Here is a 19,418-nt window from a genome sequence, read left to right on the forward strand (position 1 = left end):
TGCACTGCAGAAAGATGCACCTACAGCACATGTGTGCAGGCTATTTGTGGACTGGACAGAAAGCAAAGGCTTCAGCTCAAGCCTGGGTGTTACTGGTGGCTGAAGCCTCAGCTACTATAGCTTCACTGCTACTGGTACCCACATGCACTACATTGAGGACTGCTTTCATAGGCTGACAGGTGCTGCAATCATTCCTCCAACTACAATGAAGACAGAGCAGGGTCTAACTAAGACCAGAATTTGTCCAGTCCTTATACACATGCTACAGTACAGAGTTGTAAGATAGCAGCCTAGGAAGCAAACTTTGACCTGTGTCCCTAATCAGTTAGCCTAAATGAGACCTTTTGGCATTATTGCTTTGGAAGGGGAATTTAGTCCTTAAGGGGCTTCTCTATAGACTCTTCTCAGAGAGCTTCACTCCAGGGCTGAAGGGTGCAGCTCATCTCCGAGACAAGCAGACAGGCTGCTCTGGGGAGCGCGAGAGGGAATTTCTGGGCTATTGTGAAATGCCGGAGCAGCAACATTGGGAACTCGGCTCAGATTCAAACCAGCTCAAAGTCCAGGATCAGCAGATGTAGGCCTGCTAATGCAGATACATAGATTTCATAGATGTTAGGGCTGGAAGGGACCTCGAAGATCATCATGTCCAGCCCCCTGCCCCAGGGGCAGGAGGTCAGCTGGGGCCAAAGGACCCCAGCAAGATAAGCATCCAAGCATTTCTTGAATAAGTCTAGAGTAGGTGCCTGCACCACTTCTGGAGGGAGTCTATTCCAGGTCCTGGGGGGCTCGGACAGTAAAGAAATGTGTTCTTATGTCCAGCCTAAAATGGTCTTGGAGGAGTTTATGACTGTTGGTCCTTGTTTTCCCTTGGGGCGCTCTGGTGAACAGATGTTCCCCCAGATCCTGATGTACACCCCTTATATAAGCAGCCACCAGGTCCCCCCTTGAGCCTGCTCTTTTCCAGACTGAAGAGTCCTGTGGCTCTCAGCCTCTTTTCATAAGGCCTGCTCTCTTGCCCTCTGATCATGCACGTGGCTCTCCTCTGGACTCTCTCGAGCTTCTTGACATCCTTTGTGAATTGTGGAGCCCAGAACTGGATGCAGTCCTCCAACTGCGACCTCACCAAGGCCGAGTACAGCGGGAGGATGACATCCTGAGATTTACTTGAAAAGCATTTATGGATGCAAGCCAGAGTTTGGTTAGCTTTACCAGCTGGGACATTGCATTGGTGGCTCATGTTCATCTTGTGGTCAATCATGACCCCCAAGTCTCTTGTCTAAGACCTTGTCATTTAGAGTCGGGATGGGGGGAGGGGTGCTCATATGGCATTAGGCTGAGAAACACAAGAAAACAGGCTTATAATGAGAAAGCCTCCACGGCTCTCGTCGCAATAATTCTCCTTGCTCTGCCCACATGCTCCATTCCCCATTCTTTTAGGATCTCATCCAAGATCTTGGAAGCCAGCAGAAAGATTCCCAATGATTCCAGGAGGCTCAGGATCAGGGTTTTTACAGAGTATAATGCTCATGTGCCCATAGAGATGCATTCTCCTTCCCCCTGTAGCAGCAGCACACAGCTCTCCATTCATTTCAATAGGCAGCATCCTCAGTTACACATTCACTCCAATGGGGAATTTTAACTTGTACTAAGATGCACTCAGCTCCTCCTGTATCTTAGGCTGTTTCTGTCCCAGAAGCTAGATGTCTGCACAGGCAGCAGCTGCTCCTTGTCCACAAATAGCCTAGTAATTAGACCACTTGCCCAGGGCACGCAATTCCTGGGTCCTAGCCCCCCCTCCCTGGCTCAGAGGGTTTGAACACACACCTCTGAGAGGGAAGAACCATGGGATCAGGAGAACAAGAAAGAGGGAGCTTGAGTCTCTGCTCTGGGGCAAAGGATCCTGCCCTGGAACAAAGGGAGCCCTGCTTCTGGCCTCTGTTCCCAATACTGTTCAGCAGTTTCACACAGTGAATTTTTAATGGCTAACTGCATCATGGACACTAAATTATCTCCGGAGTCATTGGCAACGTCAGTCATACCCCTGTTCTAGCTTGCTGGAGTGCTGGTCCAGTGGAGCTGCACCAGTATAAATGGGAGGGGACTTTGGGCCGCAGTGCACCAGGCAATCTAAAAACAAAAGATCACCAATGCTAGCAGGCCCCTCCTGTGGAAGCTGGAAGTGTAGTAAGAGGTGTTGCAGGAAAAGAGCGATTTAAAGAGATTTGATAATGGAGAGTCTGCCACTGTCCCACAAAGCAGGCTGGGACAGAGAGAGGACTGGGGAAAGCTGAGTATTGTGTATATGTGGGCTGGTTTATTTTCTAAAAGGAAAGTCAGGGACTTGAAGGTTTGCTATAACTAATCCACCCAGCTTCCATTTCCTTTCCCCAAACACAGCAGTTCCTTCTTCCTGCTAGGGATTTTGGACCATGTCTTCCAAGGGGCTTCCACTACATGAAGGACTGTCATGAGGACTGCTAGTCAAAGACTTTCCTAATAGGGCAGTCTGGGCATGTAATTCCAGCCCCATGGGAAGGTGCTTCATGCAGGGAGAACACCACATGAAGAAGCTCCCTAACCAAGTGCTTTTCGTCTGCAATGGAAAAAAAGCAGAGTGGGAGTAATACCTCTTAGGCTATAAGGCAGGTCAGGAAAAAGATAAAAGCCTGGAGGTCTAAAGTTCTTTGAAAGACAACAGGACATTCGGGATCTATTCAAGAACATCCTGAGATGGATGGAATCAATACAAACTGCCACAGTAGATAAAAGGAAGTAGGATGGTTGAGACCTAAACCTGAAACAACAGATGCACAGGGGATGTTATAATTAAGTGCATTAATCAGTAAATTGTAAAGGCACATGGCACCAAACAGGACTGATCAGTAGGAAAGCGTACAGAAATTATATAACCAAAACTGGGTACAATTGACATAGAAAGGCTCGTTTGAAAGTTCATTAATGAGCAAATTGTAATGTGCAATGGTGCATGCTTGATGTAAGCAATTCTCATGTTAGAAAAAAAATGGAGAATAGAAATGTACTTTGGATTTATGTTTAGCCCTGCACTGTCCCAGCTGTTGTATGCATGAAGTCTATACTGGGTTTTTACTCATGGAAGAGATATTTCACCCTTATCTAAACTGCGTTGCAATAAGAAATAGCACAGCATTCTGATGCTGTGACCTGGATAAACAGTGATTAGGGAGCGATTCAAATCTCGAGGAGACTGCCTCAGGCTGCTGGAAGAGGTGCAAGTCTATGACCGTCCTGCCGAGGAGTGTGCAAATATAACTCCTCTTTCAGCTTGAGGAGTTGCAACCTAACAAAAAGATGCATTTAGGCTAAACAAGGAGATGGATGAGTGAGTCCAGGTACTGTGAGCTATGTGAATGCCTTAACAAGTGGGTCCAAAAGGAAGGGATCATTGCGATTATTTGTGGTGGTCTTGGAGGGAGACTGGAATAGCATTGAAAAGGCATTACAGGGTGCAGTACTGGACAAGAAAGGTAAGGATAGCAAAAGTAAAGCTCTCTTGTTGCAAGGTCTTTGGAAATTGGTGCCCTCCACAGACAAACTACCAGTGTGCTGAGTCAGATCAGCATCCTAGAGAAAGTTGCTTTACAGAAACAAAATTGCTTTTAGGATACAGGCTGCTGCTGCTGCTATTGAAACCTTCTTAGCTAAAGATAGAAACTATGAAGATACTGAACAAGAAAGGAATGAGCTTCTAAATGAAGTAGCTTCTAAATGAAGTAGATCACCAACCCTGATCTCCCCAGCACGGCTACACAAATGTTTAGAAGCTGTGAGGCAAGGAGCCACTGTCAACATGAAAAGCTCCCTGACTCATAACCACTTTTCAATGTAAACCCTACTGCACCTGCATAGGAGACCACCCAAGCACGCCCTTGGGTGAATCTGTGGGCAGTCACTAAAGAGAGAGCACTGTCACAAGAAACAGTAACGTAAAACTGAAAGGGAAACTCATGGGAGGTACATTTTCAAAACACGTAAGAAAAGAGGATCAGTGCTAGAGGTTGAATTCTTAGTTTAAGCATGGAGACAGGTGCCCTGTGAGGGTTTTAATAAATTTGTAGCATAGGTCTAAAGGCTAGAATTAATACAGCAGCACCAACTGATGGCAAGGGACTGGTCTACAGGCCTTTCCTGTGGCCCCAAGCCCAGAGAGTATTAATCACAGGCAGAACTGTGGGAGTAGCAACAGCTCTCGCCAGGCATTTAGCTAATGGTAGATCATTAGTGGCTGAAATCAGGATGATCCCAGCATCAGGACCCATGGAGGTTGCAGACAGACTCTGCGAATAGTAGAATTGTCTAACGATCTTTGCATGGCGTGACAGAGCAGGGTGGGGGGTAGAAGGCACACTGAGCAACACTTTTACAGCCATGCCCAAAGCATGCAGAGAGTATGTGCTGCAGTTTACACCAGACTGTTGACATAGAGGATATGATTTTAGGAGCTAAAAACCTGGTAGAAACAGTCAGCAGGCTGTTTCAATGCAAGAAGCCAGAAGGTTCAAGAGTCAGGACCCACAAGATCAGCATAAGAATCAGCTCCCCCTTACCTGTTTTCCTTCTGTCCCCAGGATGCATTAGCTCTTGCCTGCCCAGCCTCAGCAGAAAGGAGCTGGTGATTAGGTTGCTGCACGGTGTTGGAGAAGCCTGGGGTGCAAAGCCCATCTGAGGGGGGAGAGCCTAGAACTTGGTTCCCAAATCTCTTCTGTCTTGGGCACATGGTTTCTCCACTGGGCTAGGGTTGTACATGCACACATGTTCATGCCTGCACCAGCATTAAACAGTGACTAGACATTTTGGGGCAGTTTTGAGGGTTTACACTGGACTTCTCCATGTCCGCGGCACAGCTGAATCACAAGAGAGCAAATGGACTTAGACACTGAGCAGCACTGGGTCACTTCTAAGCCTGTGCCCCATGCTCAGTCACTTCCGGGGAAACTATAGAGATTTGTAGCCAGGAACACACAGTTCAGACCATTACACAAAGTAGAATTACCAGTAAATGCTGCTGGGGGACTCAAGCGCCTAAGACCTGTGAAGTGACTCCTGTGCGTCTTAGACAGAAAATAGAATTTTACCTCCGAGTCTATTTAGGTGCCTAACTCCTACTGAAACTAATGGGGTGACCCTCTTCCTATGGGTGAAATCATGCTGTGCATCCCCCCAGGGTCAGACTCAGGAATCAGCCCAAACCCTGGAAGAGCATCCTCACAGCTGTGGCAGGAGTAGGCAGCATCCTACCCATGCTGTGGACTGCAAGCTGATTCACAAGAGACCCAGCATTTGAGTTGGCATTTAAAACTGGGCTCTTTGGGGCATCATGGGCAGCAGATTCCTGTGGGCACAGCTTAAAAGACACCCTGCTTTTGGCCCCTCCTAAGCTGAGGGAATCTAAAAGCCACATGTATAAGTAACAAGGCATACAACCCACACGTCCCCAACACCTTCATGAAGGTACACATGTACCTACCACCCATCCACTGTATTTGCACTGTAAAGCATCCTGACAAAAATCTGCTATCCAGCAACTACCCTGGCCTCCGATCGAGAGCCACCAAGAAAGAGCTGGAATTAGGTCATTTTAGCTTCTTATAGACCCAAAGACATAAACAAGCACAACCAGGGGTATAAATAGGACCTGGCACATACGGGCACTGGCGTAACCCGATACAGAGGAATTCTCCTCTCGCATGCATTGCCCTGCGTCCTGTTTGTAACGCCTGCTTCTGTGACCTTCCTGTTGCAACATCTGCCTCTTCCCTCTGCCTCCATTTAGTCCAGAGCTCCCAGTGCATGGAGGACCCGTTCACTCAGTTACACCAACTCTGATCTCCCCCATCTAGTTGGGGTGCATGGTTGCCTGGTGGGCAGAGCTGGTCTTAGGGGTGGGTGACCTGATCAAGGGGTGCCAAACACGCACGTGCACATACTGAATGCATGTATGCTCACAGCAGCACTTGCTCCCTGCCCCAGGCAAGGGAAGTGGTGCCCAGCCCAGGCTGGCCCCTGCCCTCCACTGCTGTTCAGGAGAAGCCGGGCTGGGCATGTGCAGATGGGGTGGCACCTACTCCAGTCCATCTCTCCTGGTGGGCAGAACCGGCCTTAGGGGAAAAGAGAGAAGGCAGTCCACCTGCCTTCCTCCTGCACAGCAGCAGTGGTGCCTGCCTGCCCGCCTGACTAGCTCAGCATGCACTCTGCCTCTCCGCTGAACTGTGCCCCGTGCCCCTGCCTGCCTGCAGCAGCACCATTGACTTGCTGGGGGGCGGGAAGCACCAAAATACAAGTTTGCCCAGGGCACCATTTTCCCTAAGGCTGGCTCTGCTGGTGGGATAGTTCAGTGGTTAAAGCTGTGGCCTGGAAATCATAGGTTCTACTCCTGGCTCCACCATTGACTGGCTGTGTGAACTTGGGCAAAGCACTCCTCTTACCTTGCCTCTGCTCTCCCATATACCTACTGGGGATACCATCTCCACAATACCACTATTGTGTGCGTGTCGGGGGAGTAACTCATTAAATGCCTGTAAAATACTTTTCCCTGAGGATCTCAGAGTAAGGCAGAGCAATAGTCTGAAAAAAAGGATTCCTGTAGTTCTGCCACCCTTTATGCTGAAAGGCCCCATAGTTCTTTTCACAGGGTAGGGATGGGGATCTCTCAACCTCTGCTGACATGTTTCTGGGGTAGAAAGCAGCATCCAGTGCTACACTGCAGGATTTCTTAGGAGAGAAATCAGGAGGCAGCTACGACTGCAGGAAGGATTGTGAGGAGCCAGAATGTACAAAGCTGGGATACAGCTAGGAGAGAGGCTCCACGCTCCATTTCTCCCAAGGTTTTTGCAACTACAAATGGTCACAATATTTAAGTGTTGTGGCCATCCAGAAGGCTGGCATCTCTGACAGCACAGGAACTCTGCTGGGGCATTGCTTTAGTACTATGTCAGTGGGAAGAGTGCCACTGACTGAGTCACCAACCGTACTCTTTGCAGCAAGCTAGATGGTCTCTGAACTAGGCAGTGACCAGCCCCTAACCCTTTTAACAATGTCTGTCTGCTGAATCCCATTCCAGCCCAGGGCAGAAAACCCATAGATAGCCAACTGCCTAGCACATGCTTCAATGAGAGAGACAAACAGTACAGTACAGTACATTTCTGAGGACCACCAAAACTCAAACACTTCCCCTAACACAGCAGGAGCAGTGGCACCTGGGCCCTGCAATACTTGGAGTAAACTTCTCTCACGGGAGCCAAAAGCTAGCCCTTGTATCTGATAGCAGCAGCATCCTTATGTAGCCCAGCCACTTGAGTAGAACAAAGGCAGGCACTTCAGCTGCAACTGGCACCAGCTAGGAGACCTGGCTAGGTTGAACAACAGGACACAAGCCTGGCATTGAGTCACTGGGGATGGGGAAGAGAGGCGGGTCTGAGTGCCAGCCCTGTTAGGGCAAAAAGTACAGCACCAGGAAAGTTGTGGGGAGAGCTGTGAAAATAATGGATTGCTCTGTTTGATGGCCAAATTCAGGAACTAAACTAAAGAGAGAAAATGGTTTGGATCGAACCAAAACATTTTTTTTGGCAGAACGAGAAAAAAGCCTAAACAAACAAACAAAAAAAATCATGCTGGGTCAGCCAAAAAAATTGTTTCATCTTGGAAATGTTTAGTTATTTAAAATATTTTTCCTTTTTGTATTGTTAAAAAAAAAAAAGTCATTTTGCAATGCAAACGGTACTTCCAAACGCATAGCTGAAGTTTGCCCATGAACATTGTGAAGTGGATTGCGAGTTCCAGGATGAAGCATTTCATTTTTAAAATGTCAAAACCAAATGTTTGGGTGTTTTAAGATTTCTCTCCTTACTTTTGTGCCTAAGACTATTTGCTAAATTTGACCTGATTTCCTGAATAATTTCAGTCCCTCCAGATCAGTATTTTTCAGTGAATTCATTATTCATCCAAAGTAACAATAACAAAAAAAAATTACCTGACTCTTAACTATGGGATTCAGTAGCAAGGGATAAGGGGTCTGTTCTTTACATAGTTTTAATGAGATACTTTCAGAGGGCGAGAGAAAAACCTTCTGGCTACTTTTTAAGAATTGAGGTAGGTAAGGGCATCTCTGGACAATGCACTCTACCCTCCAGAAACAGAAGCAGCATAGTGATAGCAGCGGGCTGCTGTGCAGGTTTATAAGCCCTGCTTCTCAGTGGAGCCAGTTAGGCTAAACAGCAGCGTGCCAACATGAGATAATATGTACAGAGCCAGCTCGGGTATCTGTGGCTTTGCCCTGCATAGACACACCTCCTAGACGCATCAGCTCTTCCCACTGTCGGCCAGGGCAGCTCCTGGGCGAGTGCCAACCAACAACCACCTTTGCTAAAGCCAAGGCATCAGCAACTCTGCTGAGGACAGGTTCAACACCCCGCCCCCCAGCCCCCACTGCAGCTCTTCCACTGACTGTGCTTGGGAGTGGAGTCAAAGGAGGAGGGGAGAGAGCGAGCTGGCCAGGAGGGATGCGGAGGGGGGAAGGAAGAGAAAAATCAACTGAGAACAGGGAGGGGATGGAAGGGTGGAAATGATTGAGGTAGGAGGGAAAGGGGATGGAGAGAAAGGGGGAGAAGGAAGGAAAGCTGGAGTGGGGCTGGGAGCAAGGGGCTCCAGGGAAAGAAGCAGGGCCAGCAATCCCACCGTGATGTCAGACAGCAGCTGTGGCAGCAGCAGAGTGGTGACGCACTCCCGGAGCCATCCCAAGCAGCTTGGCCTGTCGTGTCTCTTACAGGCCCCCACTGCACTTCCCCGAGTCGGCATGCCCCCTCCCACGCTCCTTCCTTCAGGCTGCTCCACTCTGCCCTCTCCCTGCCTCTTCTGGCTGACCCCACATGGTGCACAGCACATCCCACGCTGCCTGCACCAGGTTTGTCTCCTGCCAGCCTCATTCCTGTGACCAGCGCACAGACCCCGGGCACCTGCTCCCAAGCCCTGCCTTTCAGTCCTCTCCTTTTAGCCCTGTCCCCTGAATCACTGATCCTCCCATATTCCTCCTGTGATTCTGCGTTCCCTTGATTCTTGCCAGCTACAGTAGGAACAATATTTATGACCTCGATCTGGGTGAAGCTGCCCAAAATACAACACCTCCCCATCCCCACGTTCACCTGGCTCCATCTTGCACCTCAGTGAGATGAACCCTTGTGGGTATTAAGCCTTTTTTTTTTGTCCTGAAGAGAAGGTGCTGAAACCTCAGTTTCACGATTCAGCCATTTGTTTCACCTAAATATCTATCTCCCTCCTGGCACTCCTTCCCCAACAAACACCGATCGCCTTTCCCAAACTGTCTCCTGTCCTTCAACCATTAACTTCAGCAGAATAGAATCACTCCCAATTGATACCCGCAATCAATCCGGCTCACACTCCTTTTAAACTATATTTAGCCTTCGCCTTCCTCCCTCCCTCTTATTTCTCAGCCCCAGGAAAACAGCCTGAACAAACAGTCACTTCTTCAGCAGTTAGGAACAAGGAAAAGCAGACGCTGTACTTGCAGAACTTAAACACTGAAGCCTTTAACCAACAACGCAGCTGCCAGGCACTCTCTCCTGCTCCTCTAGATTGCCGTGGTGGGGCACATTATAATAGCCCCCATTGCACACATTTTAGCGAATCCCTCGTTCTCTGCAGTTCTGGTCTCCTGGGTTTCTAGCCACACGCGCGGATCTCTCTCCTCGCCTGTGCTGAAAGGATACTTCCATTCCACAATACTGATGCATGCCTTTCGAAGTGGGTTTTGAAGGGTTAAGCAGAACAGAGCCCTGGCTGGCCGTGGGACTGCAGGCGGCACAGGTTTCTTTGATTTTTCCTTCTGTTGCTTTTTCTTCTGATCCTCCTGGACAGAAGCAGGCTCCATGATCTTCTTTCCCCCAGCTATCTCCTACAGCTGTTCTTCTGCCCCCAGCCACCTCCTCTCTGCCCTGCAGCCTTGACCCCCTTCCCCTGAGCCAGCTGAAGCCCCCTCTGGTTCCCTATTTCTGCTGAGTGAGTCTCCTTGGGTCACTGAAGGGAGGTGTTGGGCAGAGGGGGAGGGTGGGGGGGCTGGAAATGGCACTCACACATACACAAATGCACAAGGCATGAGTTTAAAATTAGACACTGTCCCAGCTCCCTGGTGCTATCAGAGCTCCTGAGGCAGCAGAAGAACCCTGGCAGCTGTTGCTTCTTTCTTACCCACTTTATCCCGAAGCCAGTAACTGCTTCCCGAGCCACTGAGCTAGGCTGGGGGTGGGCACGAAGGACTGAGATCCAGCCACAGACACTCAGAGAAAAAAAAACCAAACTAACTCTTCACCCCGATTCACCTCTCTGGGTCCCTCTTCCCCATTTCCCTCTGCCTTCCAGAGCACACCAGGGAGTCATCAGGCTGTTTAAACAACATCAGTTGCCCGATTTGTCCAGCTGGTCTCTGGGTGCAGAGAGCTGTCTGTGTCATCACTGGAGCTGGGTGAATGCTGTGAAGAAATCCTACGGGAATAATGTCATTGCTTCCCACACACTAGCACTCCTATCCCAGGTTTGCTTTCAGTGAACGCACCCAGCAGCAGACTTGCTACATTGAAGAGTCATTGGAAAGATGCATGTTGGTATTCATTTGTATGACAGTAATGTTATGAAACCCTCCCATGCTGGGGATTACACACACACACCTAGCAAGGTGAGCACTGGACTGGAGGGGACTTCCTGGGCTATCGACTCCAGCCCTCCACCTTCGCAGGTAATCCTTAACTAAAGGAATCCCCATAATTGATACTTCAAATATTTCACAGAGGAGCAATACCCGAAGTGTCTTATCACATGCCATAGGTTAAAGCAAAAGGCAATGAGGGCACTGCCAGTGTGCTGCCACTCAGAAGATCCTAGAGAAAGGACTGTGCCTCATAACACAGGGGAAAGCAAAACCCATTGCAGTCCATGCTAATCTGACCCAAGGGAAAAAATGTCCATCCCGCCTCCAGATTTGGTCTTTGGTACAACCCTGAGCAGAACAACTAAACCATCTAGCCAGGAACCTCTGGGCTTTCTAAGAACTGGGGCTGGTTCTGTTCAATATCTTCATTAACAATCTGGAAGACGGGATGGATTGCACCCTAAGCAAGTTTGCAGGTGACAGTTTTGGGCCCCCCACTACAGAAAGGAGGTGGACAAGTTGGAGATAGTCCAGCAGAGGGCAATGAAAATGGTTAGGGGCTGGGGGACATGACTTCTGAGGAGAGGTTGAAGGAACTGGGCTTACTTAGTCTGCAGAAGAGAAGAGAGGGGGGATTTGATAGCAGCCTTCAACTACCTGAAGGGGGGGCTCCAAAGGGGATGGAGCTGGACTGTTCTCAGTGGTGACAGATGACAGAACAAGGAGCAGTGGTCTCAAGTTGCCGCAAGGGAGGTTTAAGTTGGATATTAGGAAAAACATTCTCACTAGGAGGGTGGTGAAGCACAGGAACAGGTTACCTGAAGAAGTGGTGGAATCTCCATCCTTGGAGATTTTTCAGGCCTGGCTCAGCAAAGCCCTGGCTGCAATTATCTAGTTGGGGCTGGTCCTGTTTTGAGCAGGAGGTTGGACTAGATGTGACCTCCTGAGGTCCCTTCCAAACCTCATTTTCTATGATTGTATGACTGACAGAAGGGTACAGATGACCAAGAGGAGATTGGACAAACACCTAGCTGAGGTCATCTGACCCCAGCACTCTTTCTGCCCAGGGCAGGGGGTTGGACTCAATGATCTAATAGGTCCCTTCTGACCCTAAAATCTATGAAATCCCTGGATCCTAGTCAAAGCCTCCAAACATGCCAATACCTCAGAGGAAAGCAGAAGCCCCTCCCTGACCCCAATAGCACTCATGAGGGAGCCTCTCCTTTCTCCACAGGACTTGGAATCTCACTAGACAAGGCAGGTGACAGCTATAAGGCTGCAGGTATTCTTAGGCCAGCTTTAGGGAAGAAGCATAGAGAAAGAAAGGATTTGCTCAAGACCACACAGCAGATTGGCAGCAGAGCCAGGACTGAAGACGCATCACCTGAGTTATGCTCCAGTCCTTGAACCTCTAGCATAGCCTCCTGCTTCCTATTACATGACAACTAGCAGGATGCAACCTTTGGCCTTGCACTGAGATCCAGATTCTGCAATGTCTTTCATCTGTAACATCTCCTGGTCCTAGTAATGGCAGGTGAACAACACCACAAATAGTCCTATTGTAGAGAGAGAGAAGTAGCTTGCCCCAGATCCCAGAGTGTATCAGTGTCAGAGGACAGAATAGATTGTGGTCACTACCTCCAAGGGGAAGTAAGTGGAAGATCAGGCTTTCAGGCTGGCATGGATTTCACCCCGTGAGCTAGAACTAACCTATAACTTACTCGTGCAAGAAGCCAGAGCCTTGCCATACACTTCCCTTTTGGTTATTTGCGTCTTAAACCATCTGGCTTGACAGTAAGTCCAGTGGTCCACAAATAATTAAATACTTCAGGAAGTGTAATGAGCCTCTTTAGACTTGGCCCATGTAGAGGGTCCTTTTGCGTAGGTCCAGATGCACTTGGCAAACATGAATAGATGACGATGCTGAGCACCTGTCAAGAGCTTCCTGACTAGAAATCTCACAGGATGTCAGAGGCAGGTAAGAATTAGGTACCCTATTTCACAGCTGGGGAAACTGAGCCACAAAGTGGTGAGGTGCTTGGAGTCATCCAGCAACCTGTGGCATATCTGGCAAAGTAGCCATACACAGCTCTTAGACAGCACTTGTTATCCTACCCTGAAAAGACTTGACATAAAAGGAAAATAACATTAACCCCATTTTACAGGCAGGGAAATCATAGCATGTTCTGCAAAGTGGCTAGCCTGAGGCCACCCAGAAAACCAGTGACGGAGCTGGGAACAGAACCCAGGTGTCCTGCCTCTGAGCAGTGAGCTTCACCCATAATGCGTGTCCCAGAACCTCCCTCTGCAGCATGGACAGCATCAGGAGCTGTTTGGATAGCACCCTGCCAAAAGGGCCAGGAGCCCCATTGTGGCCTAGAGGGGAATACAATTGCTGCATGCCCATTAACCTCCAAAAGGATTGGTTTGATGATAAAGGAGTAAAATGAGTAAATATTAGACCCATCCTTTCCTTTCTGTGCCAGTCAGGGTCAAATTTGTCTTTCCACTACACATACTGGAAGTACCCCGAGGTCCATTTTTACAGCCTCTGCCTGCAGTGCCAGGTCACTGCCCTTCCCACCCCTCCCTCATTCTCCTCTTCACCACCGTCTCCATGTCACTTAGCCTACAGATGGAAACCTAAGGGATACTGCTTCTCCCCTTTCTGGAACTGTGAGCCAGGCAGGAGCAGTTAGGGCTGAGATTATCAGCTGCGAGTTCAAATTCAGGTCTCTGGGGCCATCTAATGGAAAGTTGGAAAACAGCATGGAATTTGTAGACTTGAGATAGTTAGCCTGGGTCTCACACTGCCTGCTTTCTACCCTTTCTAGGTAAGGGTATTTCCATCAACATCCTACTTAGACTTGCAGTTACCCACACTGTGATCATTAGCACAGTGTATATTCTTAGATACAGAGATCTGGCACTGCTTTAATAGCAGGACTAGGCAAGGACAGAACCTTTTATGCATTTCAGCAGCAAGAGGGTGATCTTCTGGCCCATGGTAGTAGCTGCCTTACAGAAAACAAAAACTAAGGCAGGAAAGCTGGGCCTGTAATTAAAGCCTGGGCCAGGGCTCAACATACATGGGCCTGGACTGTAGGTAGTATCCCAGCTTGCCTGCTAGATTTCTACTGGACTCAGCAGAACTCTTGGATCTCAGCATCTGGGACCTGCTGAGTGAGATGGGAGATAAGGATCAGGAATCAAAGACCAAGTTACCAGATTCAAAGAAAAAACCAGAGGCAGAGTCCAAATCCCAGGCTGAGCCTAGGGTCAGGAGTCAGAAGCCAGTGCCAAAGTCAGACTATGCCAGGAACCAGAGGTAAGCAAGGACATGGCTCAGAGTTGTAAAACAGCAGGAGCCAGAACCACAGTCAGGGCAAACCAAGAGTTAGACACCACGTTACCAGATCCAAAGGGAATACACATAAAGCTAGAGTCCAGGAACAAAGCCAAGCAGAATCAGGAGACAAAGACCCAGGATCACAGACCTTCAGCAGAATTAGAGCTAGCCAGGAACATGCTGCTGCAGCTGGAACTAACTAGGGAAGCTGTTCTCCCCAGCAGCCAACCAGGAGGGCCAGCCAGTAGCTGGCTGGTGCATTAGCTGGGTTAGGGATGCCAGTCAAAGCCATGTGTAGCCACCTAGACAATTAGCACAGGCTGGGCTGCCTTTTATAGCCTCTGACAGTGAGAGTAAAGAATGAGCAGTGGTGGTAGTTACTTGGGATAGTGACTCCTAAATGCAGAGCACTTTCCAAACACTTAATCCCTGCTCTGAGGGGTTTCCAGTAAGGATGGGGGGTCAGGGAATGAGGCTAACAATAGGTAGCTTTGCTGTAAATCAGCAAGACTCACTAAAGGCAGCATGGCAGATGAGGGGTATTAAGAAGGATGTTAAAGGGGGCAGGGTGGGGATGAGAGCAGAAAGGCTGTGCTAGACCTCAGGAGCTACATAGAGGAGGGCACAAAGGTAATGATATGCAAATCTGGCAAACAGGGTAGGAGACAATGGCAAAGCAGAACAGATGGCTGGGCGGCACAGAACTGGTCAAAGGAGGATTGCAAGGAGGGACAGAGCTGTGTGGAGCCCTGAAGTGGAGAAAAAACTTGAATCTGATTCACTGTTGGTTGGGAGGCTAATAGCAAGAGTGAGAAAGGGAATGAGAAGATCAGGGCATGGAAGATGAGGTTAGCAGAAAGATTTTGAATGGGCTGAAGGGGTATAATATATGTACCTGAAAGGTCAACAAGGGGGCTGTTGCAAGAAACAAGGCAGGATATAATGCGTCTCAAACTTGAGTCTGCTCTGTCAGATGCTGGTGAGGAAAAAGCAGTAAGCACAAAATAATCCAAGTGAAACAAGCCTTTCAGAGGTGAGAGTGTTCTCTTGAAATGAAACAAATTTCTTGCTAATGATTTCAACTATATAACAGAAGAGACAAATGAGAAGCCGCTACATTGGATATTTTGAACACTGTCCTCAAATTTATAAATAATTTAATTGAAATCTTTGGAATTTACAGCTTTTGAGGAAAGCACAGAGCACTGGAACTATTTACAAATTGCATTCAAACACACTGAATAAACAAACCAAGAAGCTAAATCGGAACTGTTGAATACTCCCCAAAGCATGACTAATTCAGTAAGAATTCTTCAGATTGCCCAGCACTAGTTTTCTCCCTTGCAAACTCCGCCCAAATTAGGACTGTCCATGTACCTTAACAGGACGGTCTAAAATAAATAAATATCCCTGCAGTTTACAAAAGAAGCCCTGATTTTCATTTCAACACCATGCATAAAATAGACCTTGGAGGTCATTCTGCACGCATACTAATTGGTAGCTGAACTTTGGTTCAAATCCTGAGTAGTGCACTTACCCCAAAAAACCCAAAAGACCCCTATCTAAACTGTGATCTGTTTTGAAACATTTATGATACACAAAATTAGATTTGGGTAATGCAGGGTACCACCGTGATAAGACTGGAGTCTTTCCCTTTGAGTAAACAGGATATATCAATGACTTCTTCCTGGTGGAGGGACCTAGTCCTGGATTTATAAAGGGCCTCAGGCATCACAACACTGACCACTGCACCACTTAACTTTTAGGTGCCTCCCACGGTGGAATCTACAGCCTTGTGTTAGATGCCAAGGCTCCCCGTATAATGCCTATGGACAGTTTGATGCCTCTGCAAAAGCCAACACACCAGGCAAGGAACAACCTAAGGACTGAGGAGCCACCCAGAAAAGGAGTAAGGACAGGTGTATTTCAAACCTTGCCCGTCCCTTCAGTTTAGGTGCCTTACTCAGCAGTACTGGGCAGCACCTCCAGCTCTGATTCAGTCCTGAGGGCCCCCCCTTCCCACAACAAAGCAGGGATCACCCCTTTCTCTGAAGGGACAGTGAGAAGGGTTGTGGGGAGGGGATCATGTCTTGGTTCTAGTCTGGGCTCTCAGGATTGCATCTGCATTTTATCCAAAGTCTGTTTTACGTCAAAATAAAGACAAACATTTCTTGGAGCAGCAGGATTTGAAGGCATGTGTGAATCCCCTGAGGCAGAAGAGTAACTTCGACCCAGACCTCCAGCAGCCCATGTGAGTGCTCTAGCCGCTGAGCTATTGGGCAGACCAGGGGTTCTGCCTCCTCTTTGGACAACTCCTTTAAAAACAAAGCAGTTGTTGCCCCTGTGTTTTATGTGGATCTTGATCTGGCAGGCAGGCTCCAAGAATACCTACCAGATCACAGCCCTTTGATAAGATTGGGGGTTGGACTAGATGACCTCCTGATGTCCCTTCCAATCCTAATTTTCTATGATTTTCTATGAGATAGGCAGAGGAACATCCCATTTGTGGGAAACAGGTGTGAGCCAAGCAGCTTAGGGCTGAGAAAGCAGCGGTACTTCTTTATGTGCCCAGGAGCAGAGCATTAGGCATTGAGGAACATAAATATGGAGAAGTGAGGTGACGCAGCATCTGAGTGTGAGTTTTGAGGCCTCTCAATTTGGCAGCCTAAAGGAATCCAGCCCATCATATGTTTGGGTTTGGCGCAGTCTCTACATTGGGAAATTCAAGGCTTTGCTGTACCAGGGCTCTTCCTTAGGCATCCATGTGCAGAAGCTATCACAACAAGAAGTCCCCTTCTCCGGGTTAGGATCTCTCAGTAGAAAACACCTCTAAATTTGCTCTGAGTCAGAGGCCACTGTTTGTCCCAGGCTCTCCACAGCCCCAAGGGTCTACCTCAATCCTGAGGTCTGGCCTATTGAATGTCCTAACTGCACAGCAACAACAGCCTGTTGACTCAGAGGGCCCATCAGCCCTTTGGGATCATGCTAGGCTGGGCTCCAGCACAGAGCACTGGCAATCAGGACCTAAAGGTGTGAGGTGCCCTGCACTTTAAGAGTCTGAATGTGCTGAATTACCTCCCTGTTTTACTTTGCCAATGCTCCATCCTGCTTTGCTACCAGAGCCCTGCTGTGCCACATCCTTGCTGAATCACCATCCTCCCACATCCCCCACTGAACCAGCTTCCTTCCCTGCTGGGCTCTTGTCCTTTATACACCTCTACAGGGTGCCAGCTCTTTTTCCTGGGCAGTGCCACCACCCTCTTACCTTCGCAGCAACAGTAAGCCCGCAACCTTCACCTACCCTCAAAAGAAGAAATCTATTATTATAATCAGCTGCCTGATTTTCCTCTTGAACAGGATCCAGAAGATAATCTGGGAAAACCCAAGCCATAAAAGTTGACCCAGAAGGGCTCAGTGATTTCATTTGCCAAAAAAAGGAATTGATATCAACACAGGTGCTCTCACATAGTGCAATGAATCCCTGCCATGGCTGCGTAACCTCTGAGAGGGGAAGCAGAGGACCTCTCAGGGGTTTGGTTTGGTCCAGATGCTGATACTGCGGATGATCAGCCATTCACTTTGGCTCTGTGTCACTTGAATCCGTACACACTCCACACTGGAGCCCCTGCCATTCTCCAGGCCTTTCTGTTCAAAGTTTCCCATCTTAAAAGTGCCAATGGGTGTGTATGTAATGCAGGCCTTGAGGTTCTTCTGCCATTGGGTGCCCAGCTCTACAGTCCCCATGTGCAGATAGTCACTCTGGCGCTCTGGGGAGCCTGTGTGGATCGAGATGCATGAGATATGGGCCGGCTGGTGGAACACAAGGGTGAAGTGGCTGCCAGCAGTGGGGGATTTTCCCCAGAAGTACCCCTCCATGGTGCTGTAGGCCTTGATGGGCAAGTAATCTTCAAAGATGGCAATGTCTGTGAACAGTGTTGCAGGAGGATTGTCTGGCAGGTCAAAGAAATCCACCTTGAACTCATCATCTTTCAGCTGATTGATGGTCCCCTGGAAGGAGGAATAGAGACCAACGTGCTGGAAGAGGGATGGCTTAAAGCGGATCACTTCCTTCTGGGTGAGCAGAAGGCGGAAATGCACCAGCAGCCAGTCACATGGCATTTCCTGGTAAAACAGGAGGAGGAACTGGGCAAGACGGGGTAGGTCACTGGAGTGGTAGAGTTTCCCAATGTAGCCCAGCTTGGAGAACTCCAGAGTGACCCAATAGGAGCCCTCCCGGGATGCCAGAACCCTTCGGATAGAGGTGAAGAAGGACTTGGAGCACTGCACATCATCCTCAATCATGAGGTAGTAGGTAGACAGGTTTGCTGCAAAACTAAGGAGATAAGCATAGTCCACATTCTGCTTTGACCTGAATTTCACCCTATCTTCTGGATCATTGTAATTCCTCTTCAGGCCTTCCAGGGCTGGATAGAAATCCTGAGGGGCGTGGATAACAAGCAGGCGGCTCGCAAGAAGGTGGTGAGGAAACTTTGTGGTGATGTCCTTGGCCACTTTGACATTCCACTCCATGTCTGAGTCAGCAAGGTGCACCACCACCACCATCTCATTGAGCTCCTCATTTGTTGACTGCTCAAAGATGGACGTCAGCGTATCCAGGAGATAGTGCCCTCGCTTCCGCTTCACAGATGATAACCCCACTGTGAGGAACCCTAAAACATGGAGAAAAGGTTTTAGAAGGAAAAGAAGAGGCTCTGCGCAGACACGCACCCTGCCCTGAGCAGCTCTAGTAAATCCCTAGTTTGACCAGCCTATTCTGGATAAAATCACCACCACAGTCTTTAGGAAGATGTTGCAGTTGAGTTAGCTTTACCTGAGATGTGTCAACCACCTATCAGATGACACTGACCAGGAAATTAAAAAAGCTTAAAAATGGCTTTGGCAAGGGAGAGTGCTGCCAGGGGAAGAGAGTTGCAGTAAGAAACCCTTGAGATACAAGGGAGACACAGGAAGCAGGTTGGTAATCATAAGGAAGCCTTGAAGTCAGGTGTGATTTTCAGGCAAGTGGCCCATAAAATGTATGGAATAGATTGGCCCTAGGTGAGGGGGACAAGATATCTGATGTGATGAGCTAGTTCTGTGTGGAAGAAATACATCTGAATCCCTGAGATAAAGCCTGACCCAGATGCTGGGAGCTGTCTCTAAGCTTTCAGGACAAGCGGCTGAGAGAAGGTCACGTAAGTCAAGGCCCCAAGCTGGGACTCGGGAGACTAGGTGCATGCTTGGTAGGGCTGTGCGAGGCTTCGGACAGAGCTTCAGATCTGGAGAAGCTTCAGACACTTCAGGGTCCAAAGCAGCATGTCCGGGTCGAAGCGCTGCCTCATTTGGCTTCCCGAAGCAGTTCGGGGCTTCCGA

At 48.7% G+C, this 19,418-nt stretch overlaps 2 protein-coding genes across 6 annotated transcripts in view; both read right to left on the bottom strand.

Moving 5' to 3' along the window:
• Positions 1-10,086, bottom strand: part of CACNA1S (calcium voltage-gated channel subunit alpha1 S) — a 91,523-nt gene extending 81,437 nt beyond the window's left edge. For 3 of the 5 annotated variants that reach the window (XM_025193316.1, XM_025193317.1, XM_025193315.1), the window contains exon 1: positions 9,762-10,086. In XM_025193316.1, coding sequence (XP_025049101.1) covers positions 9,762-9,922 — 161 coding nt within the window. In that variant the 5' untranslated portion in view covers positions 9,923-10,086. The remainder of the gene's footprint in view (positions 1-9,761) is intronic. The other 2 variants (XM_025193320.1, XM_025193318.1) reach the window with 1 other exon arrangement.
• Positions 10,087-15,095: 5,009 nt separating this feature from the next.
• Positions 15,096-19,418, bottom strand: part of LOC102378177 (alpha-1,6-mannosyl-glycoprotein 4-beta-N-acetylglucosaminyltransferase-like) — a 9,225-nt gene continuing 4,902 nt past the window's right edge. Inside the window, exon 3 of the mRNA XM_025193322.1 lies at positions 15,096-18,715. Coding sequence (XP_025049107.1) covers positions 17,571-18,715 — 1,145 coding nt within the window. The 3' untranslated portion in view covers positions 15,096-17,570. The remainder of the gene's footprint in view (positions 18,716-19,418) is intronic.

This window comes from Alligator sinensis, unplaced genomic scaffold (genome assembly GCF_000455745.1).
Source record: "Alligator sinensis unplaced genomic scaffold, ASM45574v1 scaffold1382_1, whole genome shotgun sequence".
Taxonomy (NCBI): Eukaryota; Metazoa; Chordata; order Crocodylia; family Alligatoridae; genus Alligator; species Alligator sinensis.